The 16450-nt window shown below is 42.7% G+C and overlaps 3 protein-coding genes across 4 annotated transcripts in view; 1 reads left to right on the plus strand and 2 right to left on the minus strand.

Moving 5' to 3' along the window:
* Positions 1-970, minus strand: LOC132370170 (olfactory receptor 56A1-like). The gene is given in 2 exon segments (XM_059929914.1): positions 1-403; positions 405-970. Coding segments are annotated over 2 exon segments (960 nt in total). The 5' UTR covers positions 962-970.
* A 9652-nt stretch (positions 971-10622) lies between these two features.
* Positions 10623-11598, plus strand: LOC132369827 (olfactory receptor 52W1). The gene is given in 2 exon segments (XM_059929513.1): positions 10623-11207; positions 11209-11598. Coding segments are annotated over 2 exon segments (963 nt in total). The 5' UTR covers positions 10623-10634.
* Positions 11599-13283: 1685 nt separating this feature from the next.
* The window catches only part of FHIP1B (FHF complex subunit HOOK interacting protein 1B), a 29869-nt gene continuing 26702 nt past the window's right edge, over positions 13284-16450 (minus strand). For both annotated transcript variants that reach the window (XM_059930952.1, XM_059930948.1), the window contains one exon: positions 13284-15673. In XM_059930952.1, coding sequence (XP_059786935.1) covers positions 15609-15673 — 65 coding nt within the window. In that variant the 3' untranslated portion in view covers positions 13284-15608. The remainder of the gene's footprint in view (positions 15674-16450) is intronic.

The following is a 16450-nucleotide window of genomic DNA, read 5'->3' on the forward strand; positions in this document are numbered from 1 at the left end:
TTAGAAATCTATTTTACATATTAACATCCCTCTCTGCAGCAATTTCTGAATTCCTTGTTTTATCTCTTTGGTTTGAACCCTGTATACAATAGGGTTCAAGGCAAGGGATATGAGGTGGTGAAGAACATTGAGCAGGATGAGGATGTCCATGGGGACGCTCTTTCTGGCCACATTTGTCAACACCACAACCAGCAGGATGGTGCTGAAGAAGAGGATGAGGATGAAGTGGGAGCCACACGTGCTCATAGCCTTGACTGCAGCCCCCTCAGCCTTGAACTTGAGCACAGCTCTTAGGATGAAGATGTAGGAGATGAAGATGAGGATGAAATCTGAGCCTAGTAAGGTCCAACCAGTTACAGATTGGTAGATTCTGTTCAGGGTGAAATTGTCACAGGAGAGCTGGACACAGGTTGGCACAGATGCAGTTCTCAATGACATTTTTCCCACAGTAGAGGAGCTGGGCAGAGAGAATGGGAATGGGTACAGTGAGAAGGGCATTTTATATGACAACGAAGACACTAGCCTTGGCCACAAAGTGGTTAGTGATGATGGATGGGTACCTCAGTGGATGGCAGATGGCCATGTAGCAGTCATAGGCTGTGACCATGAATGTGCAGGACTCCATGGCGAGGAAACTATTCATGATGAACATCTGGAGGAAACAGGCAGAGAAGTTGATGGACCTGAGGTCAAACCAGAAGATGGCCAGGACCTTGCGGATGACAATGAGACAGAACACCATATCCAGGAGGGAGAGGAGGCTGAGCAGGTAGTGCATGGGCTCCTGCAGAGAGGCCTCCAGCTGGATAGTGATCAGAAGGGTGGCGCTGGCCCCCATGGCCAGAAAGAAGAGGAGGCTGAGGGGTAGGGACAGCCAGTGCTGCTAAATCTGATAGTTAGGGAAGCAGATGAGGAGGAATTCAGAGACTGGAGCAGTGGAGTAGTTGCTGGGTGATGCCATCCAAAGAATCTTGAGCTGAGAAGTCTTTTCTTGACTATTTTCTTGGGCAGATACAAGAAGTAATTTTGTTTAATTGACTTCAAGAATAACAATAGGTAGTAACCTTACAATATTAAAAATGTGCAACAAATTAATTCAGTATGGTACCAGTGTAAGAAAAGCAAAACAATAGCATAACGTAGAAGTTGCTTTCTCAATGAAAATTTTAAGGAGCACAGGACCAACTTGTCAGCTAAGCAGAAGTTTAATAACATGAGAATATGAATGACCATTACATTTTTTTTAAAGGGTATCATTAGTGATCTGAACATGACTAATTCATTGGACTAGAAACCAGAATGAAAGGAGTTGAAGATTTTGTAAGTGAGGAAGTGTAAATAGGGAGGGCTGACTATGTAGCTAAAAGGTTCGTTTCAAGCTTGTCAGTAAAGAAAAGAGCAAGACAGAAATGAAACATACTGTAGCATACCTATTTGTCTGGGGAAAGATTATGAATTCAGAAGGAAAGTAAGATAAATGAAGTAGTTAGTTCATTGAGAATGCAACTTCTATTATTATTATAGTTTCTTTGTAGCCCTTTACACATAGATTTTATACCCCTCTGTCTCCCTCCACCCCACTCAAATATCTGAGGACAAATAACATGTACTTTTCATTTATACACACCAACATTCTCTAACACCTCATAGATTCTTAGCAAAAGCCTGTTGAAAAAGGTTTTTTAGTTCCTGGACCTTGGTGTTTACACTGATGGAAAATTTCAAGGAAGGAAAGTGAAAGTAGAGAATTAACCAGAGTTGCAGTGTCGAAGGGAACCCTGAGGAAGGGAAAGGAGAAGCTCTGATCAATACTACGAATGGTGGCTATATTTAAAATGGATAACCAACAAGGACCTACTGTATAGCACAGGGAACTCTGCTCAATATTATGTAACAACCTGAATGGGAAAAGAATTTGAAAAAGAATAGATACATGTATATGCATTACTGAATCACTTTGCTGTACACCTGAAACTATCACAACATTGTTAATCAACTATACTCCAATATAAAATAAAAATTTTTTTTAATTTAAAATTTTAATTTTTTTAAATAAATATATTTTTTTAATGCTACAAATAGTGGTCACTGAGGGTCTGTGCGGTGGACTTCAGAGGATGGACTGGGCATGACACAAAATGCATGCTGGAACTTGGAGGCTTATTCATGCCACTGTCTGCAGGTGCTCCTCGAGAGCCTGCCCCTTGGTAAGTGGTAAAACCCTGGGCTAGGTCTCTGACTTAATAAATCTTTTGCCCTTGCCCTAAAACAAATACAGAACCACTCTATTGCTCCTAATATGTTAGTAAGAATTTTCTTGAATTTCCTTCGGTTTAAATTATTACCAACTTTATCCATACAAAATCTCATCTCCCTGCACCTATCTTTCCTCTCCTTCTTGACTTTATTCTCCCCATATTCTATTTTCTCATCCCTGATGAGTGCCCTTCTTAGCACTTTGTCCTTTTCTAGCATTGTTTGACATAATATTCACACCTGTTCATGCTTCTCCTCAAAGACCACTCACTGATCAGTTCTCCTATTTATCTGCTTCCGTTCATCACATGTTCACCACTTACTTGTGGAAAGACTCTATTGCCCAAAACTCATCAAGCCCAAGGTACTTGCCTTTAGCCACCCAGTGTTATCACTTAAGCTCTAAGTCTATTAAAGTCCAATTTCTTCACTATTTAACATTGGATAACAGGTGAGTGAGGGGGGGAGAAAATCTGGAATGGGAAAGAAGGAAAAGGCAACAGATTCCTAGATGTTCTAACAGGTGGAAGTGCATATGTGAACATAGTCAATAATGTGGTACACAGTGTAAAACTTAATTTAAGGGCTCTAAAGCTGGACTGACAATGTTAGCTGGTATACATCAAGCATCCAGTATGTACCAGGCATTCTTCTAAGAGTATTATATGAATTTATTTCATAGAAGCACAGTGTCAAGAACAAAGTGGTTGAGAATCTTTCTCAACTCTGTTCTGATTACCCCACCTGGAGTACCCTATCCAGTTCAGGGCACTATGTATTAAGAAATTCCTTGTCAAACTGAGACAAAGTCACAGAGAGTTAAAAGATGGTAAAAGGCATCTTTTGTGGGGAGGGGAAGTCATTGTTACAAAATAACAATGTTACATTTGTAACATTGTTACAAAATATAGATGTGTGGTCTGAAAAAAAACAAGGACGTCAGTGATAACTTCAAAGTATATGAATGGCTATCTTGGGGGAAAAGGCAAAACAAGGACCATCAGATAAAAATCACAGAGAAACTGAGTTTGGTTAAATATGAAAGATTTCTGTCAGTCGAAAGAAAGTAATCTATAGCCAGTTTAAACTACTCTACTGGGACAGAGTTGGGGGGAAGCTTCTTCATCAGTGTTTTTCCTGAATCCCTACGCCAGGTGTCCAGTGATGTACTAACTCAGCATCCCTGTAGCCTTTTTATCACATTGTATGATTTATAGACCTCCTTTCTCTTCTAGTCAGGCAAGATGAAGCCCAATTCTGCACTAAGTCTCCTAACCAAGAAAGGAAAAGGGACCCTCTTCTAGGAAGGCAGAGGGAAGAAAGAAAACTAGGAGACTCCTTACAGATGTGCTTAGGGTTTCTAGATGCTAATGCAGCCAGAGTTGCCATACCTCCCACCTCCTTATTGCCTTTTTCTTCCTACTTATTGGAGGCTGCCTATTAGAAAATGATCCTTGCCTGCCTTGTCATTCTTCCTATCCAGATCCAATACAGCCTGTGCTATCCGCCCTTGGCTCTGGGACTTACAGAAGATGTAAAGGGATGAGTCCTTCATGATGTATCATCTGTAGTAGTCACCATGCAGGAAATTTGCTAAATAAATCTTGAGCGTTTTATGAGCCCCTATTCCTCTCCTACCCTCCTTCTTAGACCCAGATGGGAAAAGGTAGCTTGGGAAACAGAGACTCTATGGATAAAAAGCTGAGTCCTTTGGGAACTGTGTTGTATCATGTTCCTGCAGGTAGGGAGTGAGGATATGAAAGATGGAGTGGTTTGAAACTGAGGTAGGAACTTGCCGAGGAGCCAGAAGCCTGGGATCTGGTGCATAAGCCTGACTCACAGACATGGTTGAAGATGTAGGAAAGAGACAATAGAGTCTTTATTACAATAAGAACTCCAATGTTCTGAGTGCTTTCTGAGCAACCTAAACTGCTTAAGTTCTTTATCTAATTGTTCTCATTGAATCGTCTCTCTTAGATATGAAAGAGCAACTCTTTGGAGTAGAAACTATTAACCCTACTGTGTGTAGGGGATAGATAGAGAGATGGGGCCTTGCCCAAAGTCACACAGTTAGTCTCTATTCATAGCCACATCGATCTGACTCCAATGTCTGTGTTCTAAATGACTCATCCCCACTGTCGCCACTATTCTGATGACTGTGACTATAGCTATTGAAATCCTAAACAAAATCCTAGCGCACAGAGTTCAGAAAACTGTTAAGATTTGTTTAATTGATAAATATATTTATCCCCTAAAAAATGCAGAGAGAGTTCAACATAAGGAAATCTGACAATCTAACTTAACACATCAAGGTTGTAGATAAGATATGGGAACAAAATCATTCAAATCACAAGCAGATTTGAATCCTAGCTCTGACATTTGCTATTTGTGTGACCCATCCATCAAACAAATACTAACTACCTACTACACTCCACAAACTGTATTAGACACTGTATACAATGGTAAATAAGGCAAACATGGTCCCTGCCTTCAGCAAGAGTTCATTCCAATTATGTGGTTGTTAAAAGAAAATAGGCATCTCTAAATGTACTTCTTTGAATAATTTCTGAGATATGTTGTTTAGCAAAGAAGCAAGTGACAAAAACAGTACATAGAATGCTACACAAAATAACTTTGTAATGCTATACCAAGAATGCAATATGAAAAAGTGTATGTATATATACACTTCCTTATATGTTCTTAGATATAATCAAATTACCTCTGGAAGGATACACAAGAAACCTGTAAGAGTAATTACTTCTGAGAAAGACAAATGTGTCAAACTTGGCAGACAGGAGTAAAAATGGTATGTTAGAGATCGCTGGTTGTTTCCCCAATGCCCCAATTCTTCCTTAGTAACAAAAAACATTATTTTATTTGGGTACTCATGTATACTGACGAAGTACTATACCTCTCAGATTCCAAATGTTAGTAGATGTCATTTGACAAAGTTTCCAAGAAAACTCTTTAATATGAACTAACTCAGCTGAGACATGAAGGTCATTTACCCTCCCTCCTTCCACATGGAACAGGCACAGGATTGATGCCTGAATTTCTAGCAGCCATCTTAAACTATTATATGCAGTCAGAAATAATACTGATATAGAGAAAGAATTACTTTTACTGAATACCTTTTTTAATTTTTAAAACTTTGAACTACATGAATATAGTTTCTATTTCTTAATTAAATACGTTTTAATTTTATTCTTTTGATCATACAAGTTAAAATGCAGAAAGCTTTGGTAATTTTACAAAAGAAAATATACAAAATCCTGTCATATGCCATCATAGAGCATTATTGTGGAAGCATTACTTTAGATAAGTGGGATCAAAAAGGCCTTAAGGAATAGAGATATGAATGGGAAGAAAAACAAGAGTAGAGGCAGAGAAGCCAGTCAGAAGACTATTACTTGGTCCAGGCAAGAGGTGGTGGCCTGGACCAGATTGGTGGCAGAGGAAATAAATTTGAGTGGAAAAATTTTGGAAGAATAGTCAGGCAAATATACAGATGAATTAGAAATGAGGTATTCAATGTAGAAATCAAATATAATTCTTAGGATTCTCTGATAACCTGATGGATATGGACCCATTTACTGTAATGGCATCACATAGTAAGATTTCTGGGTATTGTTGAGTTTACATTTGAAGTTTGTGATGATAAATTTAATGTGAAGTCAACAAGTTTATTTATGGGATTTTTTTCTAGAAAGCTTCAACCTTCCACAGAGGAGACATATATTTAGATTTAATCAGTTTCTGTTATTTCAAGCAACTACAATGGAGGGAGAGAACAAAGGAGGTTAGATTATTTCCAAGAGCGTAATTGAATGATGGGCCATAGAATCTAAGCTTGACAGGAGTAAAGTCAAGAAAAGAGAGTGATATATAATAGAATGAAGGGGATTCTTTCAGTGGCTTGGTAATCTTTAGGTCCAACAATTGTGACTGTACTAAGGATAGTTAAAAATTTTAGCCTGCAATTAGAAGGTGACAGTCAGGTAGTAGGATGTTTTGAATCTAAGTTTTAGAGGTGGGTCAACCACGAAAATGAGGTAAGTCAAAAACTGGGAGTTTAAACAAGAAAGGTTAAGTTTTGAGTAAAAGCTGAACTGAGTATTCAAGCATTTCCAGTTTTCCCAGCCATGGGATGCCCACTGCATGCAAATGACATTCTCATGAAAAATAAATGCATATAAGTGAAGTAATTAATAATTATAGGAGGGATACATATAGTATAATTTCTTAAATTAAGGATAAATCTGAGAAAAGTTTGGGAGAAGTTTAGACTTCAGACAAAGAATATGTTCAACAGAGAAATGATTTGAGATATGAATTTTTAGTCTGTAGCCTCCCACTGACTTTAGACAAATAATTTAATTAGGCAATAAGTAATTCATTTCCTTCTTGTCTCATCAGATGCACCTATAGACACAACTGCCTGGGAGGTACCTTGCATTAGAAAATGGACAGAAACTTATTCTGGTGCCCTTTATAAATTTGTCTGGGATTGGTGTAATTGTAGCAGTCTGCTGCTTGTATGGCACTTCCTGATGGTTTATATAGCACCGGAGGATTGAGTTCATCGGTAATAGATAGAAATGAGGAGAACAAATAGATAACAACTCTGGGCAAGCAGGGCAGGAGCTGTTTCTGCTGGGAACTTAGCACAGCTCTATTGTCTTGTGCTGGGAGGTGTGTACCTGGAACACAATAGGGCTGTGCAGAGATAGCACCAGAACAGACTAATGGCCAAACTAAAATTTCAAAAGGGATGCTACAATCAAGCCCATAAAAAGTGAAACGACTGCTTTGTAATTCCCTCTCCTCCCATCCTTATTTTTACTGTTTCCCATGAGTTCCTAACTGATGACCTTTAAATGTGTCCCACAGGTTGGGGGGGGGGTGGCTGGGGGGGGAGGTGGTGGTGGGATGAATTGGGAGATTGGGATTGACATGTATACACTGATGTGTATAAAACGAATAACTAATAAGAACCTGCTGTATAAAAGATAAATAAATAAAATTTTAAAAAGAAAAAATATAAGGGAAAAATTTTTTAAGTTTTAAAAATAAACGTAGAACTGCAAACTAATGTAAGTGCAATGAAGGAAAGAAATTCAGTCTTTACAGAATAAAGGTAGCTAACTTTGGAACTTATTTATCAGATACATTATCATTTTAAAAAATGTCCATTTTTTTTTTAAATGAGGATTTTTGCACTTATGTTCATCAGGGATATTGACCTGTAATTCTTTTTTTTTTTTTTTAATATCTTTGTCTGGTTTTGATATCAGGGTGATGCTGGCTTCATAGAATGAGTTCAGAAGCATTCATTACCTTGCAATATTTTGGAATAGTTTGAGAATAGTTTGAATTTGATTTGCCATATTTCATTGAGAATTTTTGCATCTATATTTATCAGAGATATTGGCCTGTAGTTTTCTTTTTTAGCAGTGTCCTTTTCTGGTTTTGTTATCAGGAGAATACTGGCCTTGTAAAATGAGTTTGGGAGTGTTCCCTCCTCTTCAATTTTTTTCAAAGAAACTCAAACTCTTTGAGTTTCAAAGAAACTCAAATTCAAGCTCTTTTTTCAAAGAGCTTGAGAAGGCTGGGGGTTAACTCTTTAAATGTTTGGTAAAATTTTACCAGTGAAGCCATCTGGTACTGGACTTTTCTTCATTGGGAGAATTTGATTACTGATTCAATCTCCTTACTAGTCATTGGTCTATTCAGATTTTCTACTTTTTTCTGATTCAGTCTTGAACTGTAAATTGTATGTTTCTAAGAATTTTTCCATTTCTTCTAGGTTGTACAGTTAGTTGGTGTATAGTTATTCACAGTAGCACCTTATGATCCTTCGAATTTCTGTGATATCCATTCTAATGTCTCCTTTTTATTTATAATTTTGTTGATTTGGTCTCTTTCTCTTTTTTCCTTGGTTAGTCTAGCTAAGGATTTATTAATTTTGTTTATCTTTTTAAAGAATCAACTCTTAGTTTGGTTAATATTTTCTATCATTTTCCTGTTCTCTATTTCATTTATTTCTGCTCTAATCTTTATTATTTCCTTTCTTCTGCTAATTTTGGGCTCAGTTTCTTCTTCTTTTTCTACACTCCTTAAGGCGTAGAGTGAGGTTGTTTATTTGGGAATCTTTCTTGCTTCTTAATGTAGGCATTTATTGCTATAACATTCCCCCTTAGAACTGCTTTTACTCATCCCACAGGTTATATTCTAACCACTTAACATGTGTAAAATGGTACTACCATTTTTATTAGGTTCCCATCCTTTTTTAAATGTGTCACTGATGGGGCTTCCCTGGTGGCGCAGTGGTTGAGAATCTGCCTGCCAATGCAGGGGACACGGGTTCGAGCCCTGGTCTGGGAAGATCCCACATGCCGCGGAGCAACTGGGCCCGTGAGCCACAACTACTGAGCCTGCGCGTCTGGAGCCTGTGCTCCGCAACAAGAGAGGCCACGACAGTGAGAGGCCCGCGCACCGCGATGAAGAGTGGCCCCCGCTCGCCGCAACTAGAGAATGCCCTCGCACAGAAACGAAGACCCAACACACCCAAAAATCAATCAATCAATCAATAAATCTATAAAAAAAAAAATGTGTCACTGATGAAGTTGTTAACGTTGTGCCCCTACTCCCATTTTTCCCATAGGCCCTGTGGTTTCATTATACGATCTTACATAGTGCAGTGATTTTTAGAATATGTCTCATTATAGCAGAAAGAATTTTACTCAGTGGACGTGTGGAAGATGGTGAATAACTCTTTTTCATTTCCATGGATACTGAAGGCTTCTGAAACCGTAGGAGCCCCTGTTAGCAAATGCTGTTTGCGTGGCTGTTTGGGCCAGCAATTTTGTCCCACAATTAAGAGCAATAAATATTTATTTATAGACAACAAACTACCAGGCATTGTGATAAGCAGTGGTAATATTGAGGCTAATAAGCACTGCCTGTAACTCTTTCAGTCTAGTGGGGGAGAGAGACACAAGTAATTACAACAGAGGGGAACTGATGCTATTAAAGAATAAAGAAAGCAAGGTCTTCTCTCCAGACTTCAGGAAGTCAGCAAAGACCTCCCAGAGGAAGTGTTCCTCTAACCCAGATCTTTCCACTGCCAAAAGTCAGTCTCTTTCCTTGTTGCCCCCATCTCTGCCTCCTTACTCTACTTCCTGAGTTACCCAGGCTAGCAGAGGCAGAACAGGGAAGAGTTAATGTGGCCCAGGTGGGAGGGGTAAGGGTCCTGAGGGAAGTGGGTAGAAAGGGCCCCACAGGCATTGGTCAAGGTGAAGAGAAGCTGCAAACACACGGTGCTTAGGCTCTTTCCCCAGTCAAGTCTTCTGCTGGTGCTTTCTTCCTCCTTCATTTATCCATCCAACCTTTATTAAGTTTCTGCCATGGGCTAGATTCTGGGAGGAATCGGTTCTACTCATCTTGCCTCCTCCAACGCCAGAGATGCTTCTTCCTCTTCTGGCTGCTACTCTGGGTTGAGTGCCATTTCCTCCCCTTCTGTCACCTGTTCTGCCTCTGGCGCCCCAGGAATGAAACTCGAGGGTAACCCCCTTCTGGTTTGTGAAGAAGGAAAGAAGACAGAGAAGTTCCTTTTTCTGCTGCCATCTCTTTCTCCATTGCTTCCCAGGCCCAGCATCAATTCTCCAGCCCATGTTCAAGTTCACTACTTCAGCATCAAGTTAAGAATAAAATAAGCATCCCACACCCCAAAAACCCACCAGGTTGTCTCCTGTCACATCAGCCTTCACTCCAGGTCCCATCTGCCTCCTCCTCCTGTTTCTGCCTTTCTCTCTACTCTCCTTCTTTCTTCTTGTGGGGTTGGTGCCCAGAATGTTAAAGCTGGGCAACACTTAAGATCATTGTGCTCACTCCCACTGGAGAGCTGAGGAAGCTGAGGCCCAGGAGTTCTGCTTAAGGATACACAGTCAGGGACAAAACCAGCCTGAGGCCTGATCCCCACCCAGCACTGGCTTTCTCCCCACCTACTTGGACCCTTAGGAAGACAAACATTCATCTCCACTCCACGCTCAGCTGAGCTCCAAATGGAGGGCTCCAGTTATACTAGCCACTGCAGCAGTGACACCACTGTCACTACCACTGTCTCCCATTACTCCCCCTGCAATACTCATGGACTTTCAGGCACAAGGATTCTCCCATCCTAGCTAGGGTTGTGACCTGGATTATCCATCCAAAACCCCAATCAAAGGTTGTAACACTGCAATCCTCCCAGCCCTGCACCACTCCTACACATACCTGGATGGATCTGTGCCACTGCGACACCCCCCCAAATCTCTCCCTTTGTCCTTCCCCTATCAGGAGTGATGCCCCCATGAGCCCTAAAGCTTTGACCCCACAGGATGGCAGAAGCTCCACAGTCCAACTCCACCTTCTCACGCCCAACCTTCTTCATACTGCCTGGCATTCCAGAGTTAGGGGTTGCCCAGGCCTGGCTGACACTGGTCTTTGGGCCCATGTATCTGCTTTCCCTGCTGGGCAACGGAGCACTGCTGGCAGTGGTGGAGATAGACTCCACATTGCACAAGCCCATGTTTCTGCTCCTGGCCACCCTGGCAGCCACAGACCTGGGTTTAGCCACATCTATTGCTCCAGGGCTGTTGGCTGTGCTGTGGCTTGGGCCCCAGCCTGTGCCATACGTTGCCTGCCTGGTCCAGATGTTCTTTGTTCATGCACTGATGGCCATGGAATCTGGTGTACTGTTGGCCATGGCCTGTGATCATGCTGTGGCAGTAGGGCGTCCACTGCACTACCCCGTCCTAGTCACCAAAGCCCACGTGGGCTATGCAGCCCTGGCGCTGGCACTGAAAGCTGTGGCAGTTGTCGTGCCTTTCCCTCTGCTGGTTGCACGATTTGGGCACTTCCGAGCCAAGACCATAGACCACGCCTACTGTGCACACATGGCAGTGGTGGACACTGGTCGGGGGTAACACTCGGGCCAGCAACTCGTATGGGCTGGCGCTTTCATTGGCCGTGTCAGGTGTAGATATTCTAGGCATCTCGGGCTCTTATGGGCTCGTTGCCCACGCTGTGCTGCGGCTGCCTACCCAGGAAGCCCGTGCCAAGGCCTTTGGTACATGGAGTTCCCACATCTGTGTCATTCTGGCCTTCCACATGCCTGGTCTCTTCTCATACCTCACACGCCTCTTTGGTCGTCACACCATCCCAAAGCCCATGCACATCCTTCTTTCTAACAACTATTTGCTGCTACCATCTGCCCTCAACCCGCTCATCTACGTGGCCCGCACCAAGCAGATCAGCGACCAGCTCCTAGAAACCTTCGCATTCAGAAAAAGCCAGTTCTAATAGGCAGTGAAAACAACGGAGGCTGGGGGTGGAAGTGGGGGGACATTCAGAGGAGTCTGGGGTCTGGAGGTATGGATTATGTCATCTTTGTCCCATGGTCTGCCTATGACTGTGATAATCACTCAACAGATACTTGCTGTGAAGGCTCTACTGTGTGTACCACTGGCATATGTAGATTGGCCTAGCCATGCATTCTGCTTCGGAGGAGGCAGGAGACAGGCTACCACATGTTACCATGCAGAGAAAATAAGAAGAGGGACCAGGGAATTATCATGGGATCACAGTACACACGATTTAACTTAAAGACTACCCTCCTCCTCCTCCGCCTACTCTGCCCCATCATTTTAACCTAAGTCTGCCCCTGTCCCCACACAAAAGCTCCTCTACAGATCCTGGACCCGGGAGCCTGGGAAGACTGACACTGCCTCTGGAGGCAAGTGCTTGGGTACCTGTCTGGGATCACAGCCCTCTATGCCTGGAGCCAGATGCTGTTTTCAGTCTGTCCTTAGGGAAGGAGCTAAACAGGCTTATTCCCCACCTTCTGAGAATCCGGATAATGTGCCCCGGAGTCCCAAATTTGTCTAAGACCCTGATCCTTAAGACATATTCAGTTCAGAGAATCTTCTTGGTCTCATGTGTAATCACTATTCCCCCTACCCTCACTGTGCTGCCAAAGTCTCGGGAGTTAATGGCTACAACGTCTCTCCCTGGGCCTGCAGCTTCAGGGGCCAGGGTTCCAACTGAAAGCAATTTTGATATCCCAGAAAATCGTTGTATTTAATATTTCACCTGATTGCCTGAGGTCGAGTCATTATGGTCTCTTACCAGTCTGCCCTTCTGTGCATCCTGAGCCAGAATGTAGAATTCTCAAATAAAATCCTCATCAAATAGAACCCCCATTTGTTCTGGCCAACATCACGAGTAGCACACGATGCTGGTGCAATATGATGAAACAGGAATATTTCACACTGCTGTGGCTTCCAGAGAACAGAGATATTAAACAGGAAGTGTCGTGGTATTGCCCAACATGGGATTCACTTTCTGCTAAAAGACTCCACACTGCAAGGACATTGCACAAAACAATCTTTCATGCCAGCATAAAATCCAGAATGAGAATATTCTCAGACAAAAGGCAGGGAGCCACTGTTATGAGGTCAGAGAAAGCTATGGGCTGCACAGGCAGACCCAAGCTCTCTGGGAAAACGATCATAACCGTGGGTATTAGAGTTAGCCATTAAGACCTGAAGCCCAGTACAATCTGGACCACTCAGACAGCTGGACCAAGCACCATGGGATATCACACAGGAGGGCTGCAGATCCAAAAAAGCAAGTGATGCCGTCTCCAGAGCCACATGGGGTCTCACCAGGTCCTCATTAACAAGGAACTAAAGAGATAGCCCAGGAGCTCAGTGTGATTTTCAGAGGTGTTAATGCTGAAGCCAAGTGGATGAGGAGGAAATCTACAGTTCTCCTCAACCAAAGTGTGGGCTCAGTCATTCTCAAGGCTAATCTTTTTCATGAAGTTCTAAGTTAAAAAGCCCTCCAGGCAATGATTTTACAGATAATTGTGACAAAATTCTAATCCTAATGGGTCATGAGTCTTTAAGATGTACACATCCTTCTCTTAGTGATTCCTCCTCAATAAATCTATCCTGACAAAATAATTAGAGATGTGAACAAAGATGTATGCAGTAAGATATTTATTACAACATTATTATAAAGAAATATAAAGAAATGCGTGACAGTCATGTGTCACACCTACACACACACACCATTTTTTGTCTTTCACCTCTGGTACGTGAAAAGGGAAATCATGTGCAGCTGATGTTCAAAAGCAGTGAGTTCTGTCTCCCTCCCACCACAGGAAGCCTCTCTGCTAAGGCACCTTCACTCCGTGGTTGTGCACAACTCCCAAAGCAGCTGAGTCCAAAGCAGTACATTGTTCACTGTTAAGCCAAAAGTCCACCCCCTCAGACATTTATATTTTGTTTTGGATTGAGATTGCATACATACCTAGCATGCGGTGTGTTTAGAAGGCTTTTCCGGCACTCCTACTCCTCTCAACAACCTGAGAACAATTATAAGCCCATAATCCCTTACCTATAATTACAAAATAAAACATCTCTGAAGAAACAATAGTTTTTTCATAACTTTGACCCCAAATCTGGCCTGACCCATCATGATCATATTTATACTATTTATTTCACTTAGTGTGAATATTCATACATTTAGCTACAGAAATATTGATGGGTTTGATGACAGGGCACTGCCCTCAATCTCACTGGGGTATTCCTTTATATATCATAAAGGCACAATATTCCCTTTCTAAAACCTGAAAAATTCTGAATTCCAAAACACATCCGTCCCAAAAGGTTTCAAATAAGCGACTAGGGACCTGTAGGATTATCCCTGTAGCCTGAGAGAAGTGAAGAGACTTGTTAGGGCTCCTGATCCCTCTGAGGTCTTTGCTATCCAAACTATTCTATACTGCCCTGGAGGCTCTTGCAGAGCGCGGCATGTTCTCTGGATAACAGCCCCTACCTGTTTGTTTCCCTCGTGCTCTCCACTCTGGTCACTCCTCAGGTATGCTGATTAAGCTGTGCCTTTTTTCCCAGGGAGACCCCAGAACGTGCTACCGTGGTGGCAAAACCCATGAACAGGATACGGCCCAAAGAGCCCAGGCCTATGGGCTCATCAGCTCCACCCAGAACTCAGCTCTCATGGGTTTTCCTTCACCAACTTTCAGTCTCAGACTCTGTGAGCTGAAAGGAAAGGCAGACTTACTCAGAGTAGGGCAGGATGGAATTTAGGGAGCCTAGAGAATCATGGTACTCAGACCGCAAAAGACAGAAAACAGAGGTATGGGCTTCTGGTCGAGGAGTTCAACAGTACCCAATTTCCCCTCCGAGCTCCCTCTATGAACAAAAATCTGAAAGAGAGCCTCATCTGATTTCACCGACAGCTCACCATCCTTGCACCCCTACTTCAACCACCCCCTTCTCATTCTGGACCCCCTTCAGGATACAGATGTGCATCACTCTCTGCCTCTGTCTCTCAACAGCTCTCAACGTCTCCGTCCCTCTGCATCTGTCTCCTTGCACTGTTGGTCAGTTTTGCCCCACGTCTGTGTCTCTTGTCCTTGTCTCTGTCTACCTCACTCAGAATTCCTTTCTGAGGGAACAGAGGTGCCAGTTGTACTATACCAGGTGACCTCTCCTTGTCAACAATAATAAAAAATGTGCTAAAGGGGCAGTAGGAGGAAGAGACTTGGTTTCACGTAACAAGAAGCTTGGGGTTTCCGGTTTGGTCTATTGCGGCTCTCCTCTCATCCTGCCCATTTCCTTGTCACCACATCACACTGTACTTCCACCTGGCACACACCCCTCCCACCACACTGAGGCAAGCAGAAGGGACGTGTTGATCTCTCCCTTCACCAAAAGGAACTACCGGTTAATGGTTAAAGCTGGAATCAGGCAGACGCAGATTTGAATCCCAGATCCTCCATTAACTCACTGTATGCCTTGCACTAATTCATTTAACCTCTCTGAGCCTGTTAATTCACTTGTAAAATGGGGAAATGATAGTTCCTACTTCAAGAAGTTACTAAAAGGATTAACTAAGATAATGCATTCAAAGTGTTTGGAATATCCCCTAATACATTCAATTTCAACAAATATTTGAATATTAATTCCTCTCCTGGAGCACAGGCCCATGCTCACTTGCCAAACCTTTGCTCAAAGACCTGATACCCACACTCTCAGCTCTCTAGGAAGACCGGCCCTCTCCTGGGGCCAGTCACCTCACCTTTAAGAAACTTTTCTTGGTAACACTCTCTCCCACCACGGTAGGACCCTTCCCAGTGCTCCATACTCATGGCACCTCAGACAATGGCCCACTTTGTGGGATGACTCTACATGCTGGGCAAGGATAGGGGAGAATGCTCCCCACACACAAGGAGTCTTCGTGGGCACACAGGAGTGGAGTGGGAAAGCAGCTACTAGAAGGACTCTCTAGAGTGGTTCTTCTCCAAAGAAAAACCACTCTTCTTCTCCAGCAAAACACCAGGTTGAGATCTCTGGATGGAGACACAAGTGAAAACCACACATAGATTAGGGCCATAAAGGAAGAGTACCCACTAGATACAAAGCAGCCTTGGAAAGGAAGTAGAGGATAAAGAAAAATTTCCTTAAATTTAGCTGGGTAATTTTGGCTTCCTGAAAGTTCTCTCCAGTTACTAAGGCAACATTATCCCAATTCGATTCTTATCCTCCACATTGTCACCACTCAGCATGGCACCCTCCTACACACACCTGGTTCTCATTGCAATTGTAACCCACTCATTAATAATGAGTTTCAACCTAGGCTGCACATGAGAATTGCCTGGGGAGCTTTTAGAAATCCTGATGCCCAGGCATACTCCAGACCAATTAAACCAGAATTTCTGGGAGTATGATCCAAGTACCAGTAATTTTTAAAGCTTCCAGGTAATTCCAAAGTATGGCCGAGGTTGAGCGCCACTGCTTTGTTCTCAGTTTAAGTCCTGATCTATGCTTCTCCCATGTCCTTCAGGACCCCAATCCAACCTCACAAAGAAGTCATCTGCAACTGACAAGATAGCATAGCAAATTGCTTAAAGGAGGAAAGGCCTGATACTGTTTCCTTAAAGAATTCAGACCAAGAACTACACACACACACACACACACACACACACACACACATACACACACAGAGAGACATATACAAACACACCCTAATGGATACCTCATCTACCTCCCCTAAAGCACGAGAATGAATAGGTGACTAAAGAGTATGGACTCAGGCTGTGGGTACAGTGAGGCTATGAAAGCGACTG

The sequence above is a fragment of the Balaenoptera ricei genome, chromosome 8, assembly GCF_028023285.1.
Source record: "Balaenoptera ricei isolate mBalRic1 chromosome 8, mBalRic1.hap2, whole genome shotgun sequence".
NCBI lineage: Eukaryota > Metazoa > Chordata > Mammalia > Artiodactyla > Balaenopteridae > Balaenoptera > Balaenoptera ricei.